General features: G+C 35.5%; 1 protein-coding gene across 1 annotated transcript in view; it reads left to right on the top strand.

Moving 5' to 3' along the window:
* LOC137652334 (telomerase-binding protein EST1A-like) overlaps positions 1–12,202 on the top strand; it is a 406,355-nt gene that overhangs the window by 231,195 nt on the left and 162,958 nt on the right. Inside the window, 2 exon segments of the mRNA XM_068385678.1 lie at positions 3,932–3,953; positions 3,956–4,004. Of these exon segments, the coding sequence (XP_068241779.1) occupies positions 3,932–3,953; positions 3,956–4,004 (71 nt within the window).

Genomic DNA, 12,202 nt, shown 5'->3' with positions numbered 1-12,202 from the left:
ATCGTTAAACGCATGCGGTGTTGCATTTACAAAGGCCTCAAAAGCTCTTTATTCTAATAACATTGGTTTAAGTGGCCTGTAACTTTGGCTCAAGTCGACCAGGCTGTCAGGCGAAGTCGTATATTAGCCTCGTCGAAATTATATAACTTATCGGGACACTGATTGTAATTGAATTTTTATGTTTGTTTTTAATGCTAAGTGTTGACGCTGTTATATGAATGTTGGTGTGATTTTATGTAGCACACCCAGTTAGGGGGACGGGGAAACGGCTTGATATATATATATATATATATATATATATATATATATATATATATATATATATATATATATATATATATATATACTGCAATTATATATATATATATATATATATATATATATTATACTGCAATTATATATATATATATATATATATATATATATATATATATATATACTGCAATTATATATATATATATTATATATATATAAAATATATATAATATATATATATATATATATATATATATTATAATATTATATATATAATATATATATATATTTATATATTTATTTATATATTTATATAAATATTTAATATATACATATACATATATATATGTGTGTGTATATATATATATATATATATATATATATATATATATATATATACTATATATATATATATATATATATATATATATGTACAGTATATATAAAGTAACTAATTATGTAGGAGGTAATAAAAAAAATTGGAAGCACCTGGCTGACGTAAGTCTCTTCATAGTTTATATATGACAGATCTGTTTTAACGTGGGTACTGATCTTAGATATTTTATTCTAATTATTCATTACCTCTCATTTTGTTTATTTCCTTTCCTTACTGGGCTATTTTTTCCCTGTTGAATCCCATGGCCTTATAGCATCCTGCTTTTACAACTAGAGTTGTAGCTTAGCTGGTAGTAGTAGTACATACATACATATACCAAGGCACTTCCCCCCAATTTTGGGGGGTAGCCGACATCAACAAATGAAACAAACAAAAAGGGGACCTCTAGTATTAATGATAATAGACACTAACCATATATACTGTACATATGATCAACTCCCAAGCACCTTCTCCGTCCAGGCTATTATTATTATTACTTGCTAAACTACAACCCTAGTTGGAAAAGCAGGATGCTATAAGCCCAGTGGCTCCAACAGGGAATACAGCCCAGTGAGGAAAGGAAACAAGAAAAATATTCTAAGAACAGTAACAACATTAAAAATGATTATCTCCTGTATAAACTATAAAAACTTTAACAAAACAAAAGGAAGAGAAATAAGATAGAATAGGGCTATGGAAGGGTCAGGCTGTGGCACCTGATAACTCAGCAGGTATACTATCACGCTCCCCCTAACTCCCCATCCTTAGCTGACAATTAAGATTGCAGACACTAAAAGGAACTATCGAATTTGAACTGGGCTTGAACCCCAGTCCAGCAAATCGCCAACCAGGCCATGGACGTTTCCAATCGGTGAATTGATAGATCAGAGCTCGCAGGTAGTCCAGTCATGCAAGACTGGATGATGTAAGGCTGATGTGTTAAAGGAGGGGAAAGAGATGAAGAATAGAGTTGGGGGAAGAGTTGTTGAAAAAGAAAGAGCAGTCATATCCACTAAGAAGGAGAGTGCGTGTTAGACGCACTGCTTATGGGCATTGTGGTTAGGGTTATGAAGAGACCACTGTTGTGAGAGTATGAAGGATTCTGACTGTTGATTGGTTTTCCCCAGAGGTACTAACTGTTTGAAGACAGATTAATGTATTATATATATATATATATATATATAATATATATATATATATATATATATATATATATATATATATATATATATATATATATATATATATATATGTATGTATGTATGTATGTATGTATAATTTTTTTTACTCTAAATTTGTATGTAATATGTATCCTTTATCATTTGAGAGAGAAAGAGAGAGAGAGAGAGAGAGAGTCACTGATCCCATTTATACCTACCTTTTCAGTTTATGAGGACGAAATCGTATAAAACCCGCCTTCTTCATCTCTAAAATACAAACCAGAGGTGGTCATGCCGGCAACACAGGCCAATAAAATCATATTTAATGCCCTCAAACGAACGTGTCTTTATCATGTACCATTTGTTATTATTATTCGTGCTGGGATGGGAAGGCTCGGTTTATGGGGCTTTGCAACGTATATTCAGCTTTAAGGTTCTACATGACGTGTTTATTATGCCTTTGTAAAATGAAGATCTCTCTCTCTCTCTCTCTCTCTCTCTCTCTCTCTCTCTCTCCTCTCTCTCTCTCTCTCCCCGAGACGCACACATGGAGAAAATAATGTATGATCTAAATGAAATATTCATCATAGCCTAAGTAAATAGTGAAAAATACTCTTTAAAATTATTTCTCTCTCTCTCTCTCTCTCTCTCTCTCTCTCTCTCATCTCTCTCTCTCTCTCTCTCCTCTCTCTCTCTCTCACACATAACACCAAAACACACAAACATACACATACAAAAAAAAGAAAAAAAAAAAACACAAACACACACGAAAAATATAATGTAAGATCTTCTAAAGGAAATACCCATCATAGCCTAAGTAAATATTGAAAAAATACTCTTCAAAATTAATTCTCTCTCTCTCTCTCTCTCTCTCTCTCTCTCTCTCTCTCTCTGAGGTAAGACTTGTTTCACTTGTTTCCAGTTCCTTAACCAGGCATGTAATCGTATTAGCAGCTACACTACCTCTTTAGATAGCGCTCAGAGAACTAGTTGTTTAGGATTAATTGCTCTCTCTCTCCTCTCTCTCCTCTCTCTCTCTCTCTCTCTCTCTCTCTCTCTCTCTCTCTCTCTCTCTCGTTTTCATTGTCAAAAGTTATTTACTTTCAATGTATATGAAATACCGAAAAATGTGCGAAAAATTTATATTACTATTATATAGATATTGTACTGTGCGAAAAATATATATTACTTTTGTATAAATAGTGTAAATGTCTTTTTCGATTCGAGGTAAAACTGTCAGTTTATAAGACGTGATGAAAACGTGTTATTGAAAAATGTCCGTCTGGTTAAATGATGATATAACTATTTAGTTGAATGGTGTTGATTGCTGAGTAACAAGTGTGATACACAGTTTTAAAAGCCGCACATGAATGCTTTATCAAGCTGAACAATGTCCTAGAGACTGACCATATTTACATATATATGATCAGTGCCCAAGCCCCCCTCTCCACTCAAGTTAGGACCAAGGAGGGCCAAACAATGGCTGCTGATGACTCAGCAGATAGACCTATAGGCTTCCCCAAACTTCCCATCCCTAGCTCACAAGGATGGTGAGGTTGCAACAATCAAAGGAACTTCATATTGCGGTGCAAGTTTCGAGTCCCAGGTCATATTTCGAGGTGCTTCACCCAAACATGTACCCAGGAGGCTTAGATTTTAGCGCCAGTATTGGTTATTGGTCGCCGATTGTTGGCTGAAATACCTTTGGTGGTGTTATAAAGAGTAACTTATCATATATATATATATATATATATATATATACTATATATATATATATATATATATATATATATATATATATATATATCCGTCCTGTCACGCTCAGCGGCATTATTAAACGTATAACAACTCTCTCCCCCGTCCTTTTTGGTAGAGTGGAGAGAAAGTAGTCATACCCTGGTGAGAGGGGATACTCCTAGAGGCACACTTGGGACATTACAATATCCCACAAAATACCAAAATGCCGTGTTTTAATCTAGAAAGGAGGGAGGGGTTGTGAAGGATCGGTTGAATCTCAGTGTGTGCATTTCAATCTAAATATTAAGCCTTCATTTTTGACCGCTCGGGTTCAATAGTTATAATTATTATTATGAAATATATCATTTGTGGATTACACTAATCATTTACTCCTTCTTTGCAGGCTTGGTGTGATTGGCTGCTGTACAATTCTCTGTGTGGACCCCCCCTCCCGATGCTCATGAGTATGCCAATAAGTGAGTGTCAAGTCTCCTGTTATATATTTTATTATATTCTTAAGATTATGTTTGGTTGGTTATGGTATTCTGATTCTGTGACGGTCGTGGTTCTGGAACTCTTATATTTATTTACTCGTCGTTGACCTGTTTTGAGTCTTTCATTGGTGCTTCATTCAGCTGCTCTTTTCTGCGGTTTATTCTTTCTGCTCAATTGTGTATTCCGTTCAGTGGTATACTGCTAAGAAATTTAGGGCCATTTTGGCTTTTTCTTTATATTTAATACTGCTGATGTTGATGTTTTATGAGTGAATAAGTGATTTATTTTATGGAATTAATTAGCTTTGTACTTATATTTACTATAGTTTTTTGGGGAGGATGGGGAAGGGTGTATTGGGCAATGTTGCCTATCGGTTCAGTACACTTATCGTTGTCAAAAAACAAAACAAATTATTAACTGCCGGAAGTCAAACTCAGGGTAGTTGTAAAGAAATACTTAAGAAACACTTAGTAGAGAATACTGCATAATCGAAATGAACTGTTTGAAGAGCCGATGAATAGGTGGATAAACTCTTCAGTTGGCAGCCTTGTCACAGTTTGAACTGAGTAGGGAAGTTCTACGAGAGACTAAAAGCAAAACTGGTAAAATGTTTTCGTTTATTGGGGAACAAACTCGTAATATCATTTATCCCAATTTGTACAAATTAATAATGAATTCATAGTTAACAAGAAAAAGTACTCGAGAGTGCAGACCTCCGCAACAGCAGGTTATTTTTCAAAACCATCTTGCCTTTCCCAGAATAAATTTAGACGAAGGCATATTTGAAATCTGTGACAATCATGTGCGAACTTAGGGTTAGGGTTATTTCTTTCCGCCTTTTGCGCGACCTGACCTTGACCTTTGACCTAGTACTTTCAAAATTGAATCGCTTCCATGTCTCAGAATAACAATTAATCCCTGAAAGTTTTACTACTGTATGAGTAAAATTGCGCCCTGAAAGTTGTTCACAAACAGACAAACAGGGGCGAAAAACATAACCTCCTCCTAACTTTTTTGGTGGAGTTAAACATTGGATTTCGTATTTAGTGACGGATGAATTTCGTGAGGATCCAGGGAAGTAATATCGTATATAAATTAATATAAAATTATTGAATGTCCCTGTGTGAACTGCTCCCTCGAGCTAGTTCCCAATTGAGAAAGTTTTTTTTCTCTGTAAAGGGTAGTTTCTCTTTAGTAAAGGATAAGTTTTTCGGTAAAGTATGTTTTTTTTTTTCTTTTTCTCTTTGTAAAGAATAAGTTTTTCTGTAAAAGGGAAGTTTTTTTCTGTAAAAGATAAGTTTCTTGTGTAAAGGATAAGTTTTTTGTGTAAAGGATAAGTTTTTTTTCTATGAAGGATAAGATTTATTCGGTAAAGGGTAAGTTTTTTCTGTAAATGATAATTTTTTTTTCTGTTAAAGATAATTTTTTTTCTGTTCAGGATAAGTTTTTTCTGTAAAGGGATAAGTTTTTTTCCGTAAAGGATAAGTTTTTTTCTGTAAAGGATAAGTTTTTTTTTTTCTGTAAAGGATAAGTTTCTTTCTGTTAAGGATAGGTACCACAAAGAAGAAAATCATACGTGCACATCTGCTCTTCATCCTCATTGAATGTTTGCATTTCATGGAAAGTATTCAAACGTCCCCACGAAGGTCTTATCTCATTTGAAGTATTTGCTTCAACACCCAAATTTCTTTTATGTCTGCAACTCTTAGTTTTTTCCTTCCAGTTTATCTTTTTTTCCCCCACTTGAGATTTTACCTCCAACGATGCCCAAGGTCATTTGAGTGCCTTCTTTATGACAAAGACGGGACACTGTCGTGGGTGGTCATCTCTCTCTCTCTCTCTCTCTCTCATCTCTCTCTCTCTCTCTCTCTCTCTCTCTCTCTCTCACTGTGTCGAACTAATTGTTTTTAGTAAGGTGGTAGCATTTATGAGAAATTACATGAAAAAGAAATTATTATTATTATTATTATTATTATTATTATTATTATTATTATTATTATTATTATTATTATTATTATTATTATTATTATTATTATTATTATTATTATTACTCCGTCACCATCGACAGGTGGGCGAGGGTATTGTTTTTGATAGATTTTATTTTCTGTTTGTCTGTTTCATGTTTCAAATTTTACGGAAAAACTATCATACCGATTTTCGTTAAATTTTCAGGAGATGCAGTATCACACGCAATATATCCTATTAAATTTGGACCTCTAGGGTCAAGGTCACAGTGACCTAAAAGGTCAGATTCGAAAATTATCCGATTTATTTGAAATCAAAAACAAAATCTTCATTTTCATTTGCAGAAAATATAAGTTTATATATTGAAATAGTGAAATGCATAGTTTTGAAGAATGGTAGTTAGAAAGTTCAAAAGGGTCGAAATTTCAAGATCACACCAGGTTGATGGATAGAAAACCACATATGGGGTTCAAAATGACACCATGACATTGAAAGGTCAAAGTCAACATCATCTGATTTCAGGAAGTTCAGATTTACACTCGTTTACTTTTATTGACGGTACTGCAACCGTATAAGAACATTTATTATTATTATTATTATTATTATTATTATTATTATTATTATTATTATTATTATTTGCTAAACTGCAACTTAGTTAGAAAAGCAGGATGCTACAAGCCCAAGGGCTCCAACGGAAAAATATCCCAGTAAGGGAAGGAAATAAATAAACTATATGAGAAGTAATGAACAATTACAATACAATATTTTAAGAACAGTAACGGTATAACAATAAAACTTTCAATTGATTCAACTACCCCATAAGGAGGATCATTCCACAACTTGGTCACAGCTGGAAAAAAAACTTCTAGAATGCTGTAGTATTGAAGGTTTAGTTTTTTTTTTTTTTTTTTTTTTTGGGGGGGGGGGCGTGTCTGACATCGCTTGTTGCTGTTGATATTAGAATTATTATCATTATTGAGAATGATTCACCTTGTCAAATGTTTTATTTGTGTATGTATGGTTGTTGGTTTTTGTCCATAATGATTTTAATCTGTATCTTGAATAACATCTCTCATATTTTAGTTATAACAGTCTTATTTAGCAAGCTTATGCCCTAGTGGAATTAATTTCATCTTAATATATTTAAATTTTAAACGATGGCAAGTATTGAAAAAATAATAGTAATAATGTCATTTGCTTTATTTCTGGGGAAATGATTAATGATGATAATGGTCAATATTACAGTAGTATTTGTGAAGCTCTATAAGCTGATAGAAATTTACCCCTTCTCTCGCACCGTTACCGGCCAACACTTGCAAACCAACGACCTTGCCCGGGATATGCCCCAGTGCACACACACTCACGCGGGCGCGCATGCGCGTCTCCGTGAGTACGCGCATCCTCCTCCAGTAATTCCTTTTTGCATCAAGCAAGCATCCAGGAGAGGTCAGTAGCATTATTAGTAAAGATTCTAACGGGATGACGTCCTCTCTCTCTCTCTCTTTCTCTCTCTCTCTCTCTCTCTCTCTCTCTCTCTCTCTCTCTCTCTCTCTCTCTCATACACTAACGTGCAAAATAGCAAATGCATGGAACGGACTTCCAGCGGATATAGTGAACAGTAACACGGTAAACGAATTCAAGAATAAGTTAGACAAAATCATAGGAACACTCTAAATGTTTGAACTAATTTGCTCTACCCAAGAGCAAATGGTGTGTCCACGGATGGACTAAAAAGTCCGAAGTCTGAAATCCCTCTAACTCTCTCTCTCTCTCTCTCTCTCTCTCTCTCTCTCTCTCTCTCTCTCTCTCTCTCTCTCTCTCTCTCTCTCTCTCTCTCTCATTTGCAGTTTTAAGTAATTTTGATGTATATCATAACATTTCCTCTCTCTCACACATGTACCTTTTTAGATATTTTATACATATTAAATTTTCTGTCCCTTTCCTTATAGACTCTCTCTCCTTCCCTCTCTCCTGCTCAAACCCAGATATGAAACCGCTGTTTGTCCAGAGATGGCCCCCAGGCCTCTTCCCCCCTCCGGTCATTTGTACCAAATAGCGAAGGCAATTAAGACCCATCAACGGGACTGGACCGTGCTCGGCCGCGCGCAGAAATATTCATTCCAGCATCGTCACTGGAATCAAGATTCCGGAAATAGCCGGGTCTGGTCCGTCGAATTGATTGGGTTTTGTTTATGGGACGGATTTCGCTCCCTTGTCATATCTGTGTTTATATAACCTTGGGGCACTGATTGAGTGAGTGACCGACCTCTTGGTTTTGCCCTCAGTTAAGACGTTATTGAAAGCCATGCAGATAGGATTTGGATTTTCTTATATATTTTGGCTTTGAGAACTGTAATGGTTCTTTTTTTTTTTTTTTTTTTTACCTAATATTTTGTAAAAAAATTTTCATGTGATTTTTTCTTTGTTTTACTGGGGTGAATATAGCTTCACTTTGATATTTTTCCACCCTGAAATTTAACATTTATTATATTGTGATTTTTTAAAAATTTAGACTTTTCCTCTATGGTGCTGGATTGTTTATTATTTTTTTATTTTTATAAAGTTTCTTTGGTATTTTCCTCTTTATGATATTTTATATTATTGTTTCGTCTTGTGATAGGGTGATTTTCTATATTTTTTTTTCTAATTTTTACCTCTTTATATATTTTTATGGTAGAAATTTTACAAGTCTTTAAAGTTCGACTGATGTATTTAATGAAACGTGAATTTATTTGATATTTACCCTCTGTTGATAGCGTTGTCGATTATTTGGTAAAGTAAGACAATAAAAGTTTTTATATTTTTTTATTTTTTTTATTTATGAATTGTTCATGGAGCTTTCCTTTTACCTTGAGATCTCTTTAGTACCTGTTACCTTTTCCTGAGACAATGCGTGCTCTTATACCGGGAAGAAAGGATTGTCAGGATCTTATGAGATTTTCAGGTATTAAGCCATTAGGTTTTCATCATAGAAGAGGAGGAGCAGGAGACTATTTCGTATGAAAAAGGACTTGCTCTGAGGTCATATTACACCTAAGGGGTTTTGTTATTTGTGGAGCATTATATAAAGGAGGATATATTGTGGCAATTTGGAGATATGCTAAGACTGCGGAGAGGAAAATTGTGATTTTTGAGAGAGAGGAGAGAGAGAGAGAGAGAGAGAGAGAGAGAGAGAGAGAGAGAGAGAGAGAGAGAGAGAGAGAGAGATGAATGAACGACTAAAACAAAATTCTGATCTTGTCCCAAAAATCGTAAGAAAAAAAAGGGAACGATCTGACTCCCCAAAAGAAAACCAAAGCTGTCCTGCTCTTCTTCTTCTTCTTCTTCTTCTTCTTCTTCTTCTTCTTCTTCTTCTTCTTCTTCTTCTTCTTCTTCTTCACAAAAGAGGGCGTCAACTGCATCTCGTCCCTCGAGTGAGAAAAATTGCGTTTTAAAGCAAAATGGACCCTAAAATCCTGGGCAACACAGGACGCAGCATCCTTCGTCAATATCGCGAAAAAAAAGCATTTCAGCCTTTTTTTTCATGATGCCATATCCAATTGTAAGAATCCAACCACCACGGTTCAGAAAAAAGTATTTAGGAGTCGCGTTTCCAATTCGTAATGAGACGTGTTTAGTGTTTTGTGCAACATTCCCAAACTTTTCGTCTCGTTTCATTTTATATTCCCACGCTAAAACAAGATGTTTTTTTTATTTTTTCTTTTTGCATTAAACACAATTGTATGGTAATGTGTGTGTGGTAATTATCATGAAAGGCTCAGTATTACTTTGAAAACTTTATTGTTTTGGGATAAAGTAATGCGTGTTAACTGCAACGTGAAATGCCCCTCGTGATGGGTGAACCCTTTCCTCATTTTAATGAGCATTTCCAAATGCAAAGGATATGTTTTGGACAGCAGCGGCCAGGCTTTCCGCTTTCAAAGCACGGCTGAGTTCACTCGAAAATGTCGACTATTTTAGCACAGGGTCGCCTTTTAACTCAAATGGTTACGTGACTTGTAGAAGCAGTTTTTAGCATCCCCATTTTCATTGCAAATACACATTCTTAGCATAAATTGTTTTTAATCAATATAACGCTCTCGTTTATAAATTGGGAAGGAAATGTGGACTTCAATCGCCCACTTGTTTAGGAAATTAATTTATTTTAATGAATGTCTTTACTGAACAATACACGGCTATTATACTAACAAATTGTTTTCTTTATAGTTTGAACTACCCTCACCCCCCCTCCCCCCCAAAGCAGTAAGAATTGATATAACCCCTAAGGAAGGTGTCTCTTTTATCATGTTACTCCCTAGGAAGAATGTTTAACCCCCCAGGAAGGTGTCTCGTTTCATGATAATTTTCTTTGTATTAATGACTCCTTACTTTAATGTTCCATGACTAAATATTATAGATAAAAAAATGACAAATAGATAAGGAAACATTTTTTTTGTACTTTGCATTGATATTATATAAACAAAATTGATAAAAAAATAGTTATATGAAGGACGAAAAAAGCAAACTGCAAGAAATAGATCTTGATGTGACTAAAATATCTTACAGATTTTCTAGGGAAATTCCAAACAAGCAATCAAGCGTCAAGAAAAAGAAAATCACGGTGCAAAGAAATATTCCCCTCTTCATGCACAAAGAAAATTCTTTCCCAAAAGCAACAACCTTATCCCATAACACCTGCAGCTCCTGGATGATGATGGCGTGCGACGCCCATCACCACCCAACAAAACCGACCCAACCTCCTTCCCGCGGTCCCACGCCCACACACGCATTCCCACCCGTGATCCAACTCTCTTTGAAAGGGCATCACCACCACCACCACTACAGTACAGTAGTGTGATGCCTTCCCCCTCTCCCTTCCCTTTGGTGCATGGGCAGGGCATCAGGTGTGAGCGTGAGGGGCTCAGGGCTGTCCAACAACCTTCCCGACCGACCGACCCCAACCAGTTGGTTGGGACGATGACGTGGCCTCTCAAGGTCGGTCATGGACACACGACCTCAACTTTCTTCTTCTTTTTCTTCTTCTTCTTCTTCTTTCGCTTGGTGGTCGTCACGCCTTTGCTTGGCCGTGCCTTGCCTTGCCTTGTCTTGTTTTGTTTTGCTTCTTCAAGAAACTCTTCTGCTGAGAGTTGGAAGTCTCTCTCTCTCTCTCTCTCTCTCTCTCTCTCTCTCTCACACACATAAAAGTATTATTACTTTCAATTTCAAAGACAATTAAAAATGTCCTCTTTCTGGATTAAAAGTGCAATATAGAAAAATTGTGTGCTATAAAAGTGAAAACCAACTCTCTCTCTCTCTCTCTCTCTCTCTCTCTCTCTCTCTCTCTCTCTCTCTCTCTCTCTCTCTCTCTCTCTCTCACATAAAATTATTGAACATTAGCATCAATTTCAAGTGTAGTAAAGATTACTCTTCGGATTAAAAGTATAATATAGAAAAATTGTGTACTGTAAAAGTGAAACCCAAACCTCTCTCTCTCTCTCTCTCTCTCTCTCTCTCTCTCTCTCTCTCTCTCTCTCTCTCTCTCTCTCTCTCTCTCTCTCCACAAAATTATCTGTCATTTTTTAAATGTACTTTTTTTTTCTTATTATATACGACCTCTGACTAACAATAGTCATACCTAACCTTGGTGGGGATGAGCATTGGTTTGGGGGGCGGCTGTTATTTATATAACAATGGTTTATATATTGACAAAGTGCTGACCACTTTTGTTTTATGTTGTCTCTTTCTTTGTCTCTTGCTCTTGACCAAGGAGCAGCAACCCATAATATTCAAATAGCAATCTGGTCAATATTTCAGTAGTAAGGCCAACTAAGCTACAGTGAGTTTTGAAGGAATCTCGACCGAGCCTAGTCATTCGTTGTCGGCGACTGGTCCAAAACTTTTCTGGGACACTCATCGACTACTAACGGCACATGCAACTAATCTACATGAACTACTGTACTGTAAAGTTATGGGATTTCCCCCAGAAATGTTGTGGAGCTTGAAAGTCACATTTGTGTGTCACTACCTCTAGTGATAAGCCTTGCCCAGAACCATGGTCTCCTTGCTGAAAAGTGTGAAATGAGTTGAACTATCTATATCCAGTATAGATAAGTTTGAGATGGATAGTAGTCCTCAATACGGACCATGTTCTGAAAAGTCTTTTTTTTTTTTTTTTTTTTTTTTTTTTTTTTTTTTTTTTTTTTTTTTTTTTTCAACGGTGAAAATAATGAGGAAG

This window comes from Palaemon carinicauda, chromosome 13, assembly GCF_036898095.1.
Source record: "Palaemon carinicauda isolate YSFRI2023 chromosome 13, ASM3689809v2, whole genome shotgun sequence".
Lineage (NCBI taxonomy): Eukaryota > Metazoa > Arthropoda > Malacostraca > Decapoda > Palaemonidae > Palaemon > Palaemon carinicauda.
This window is presented reverse-complemented; position numbering and strand designations above follow the sequence as displayed.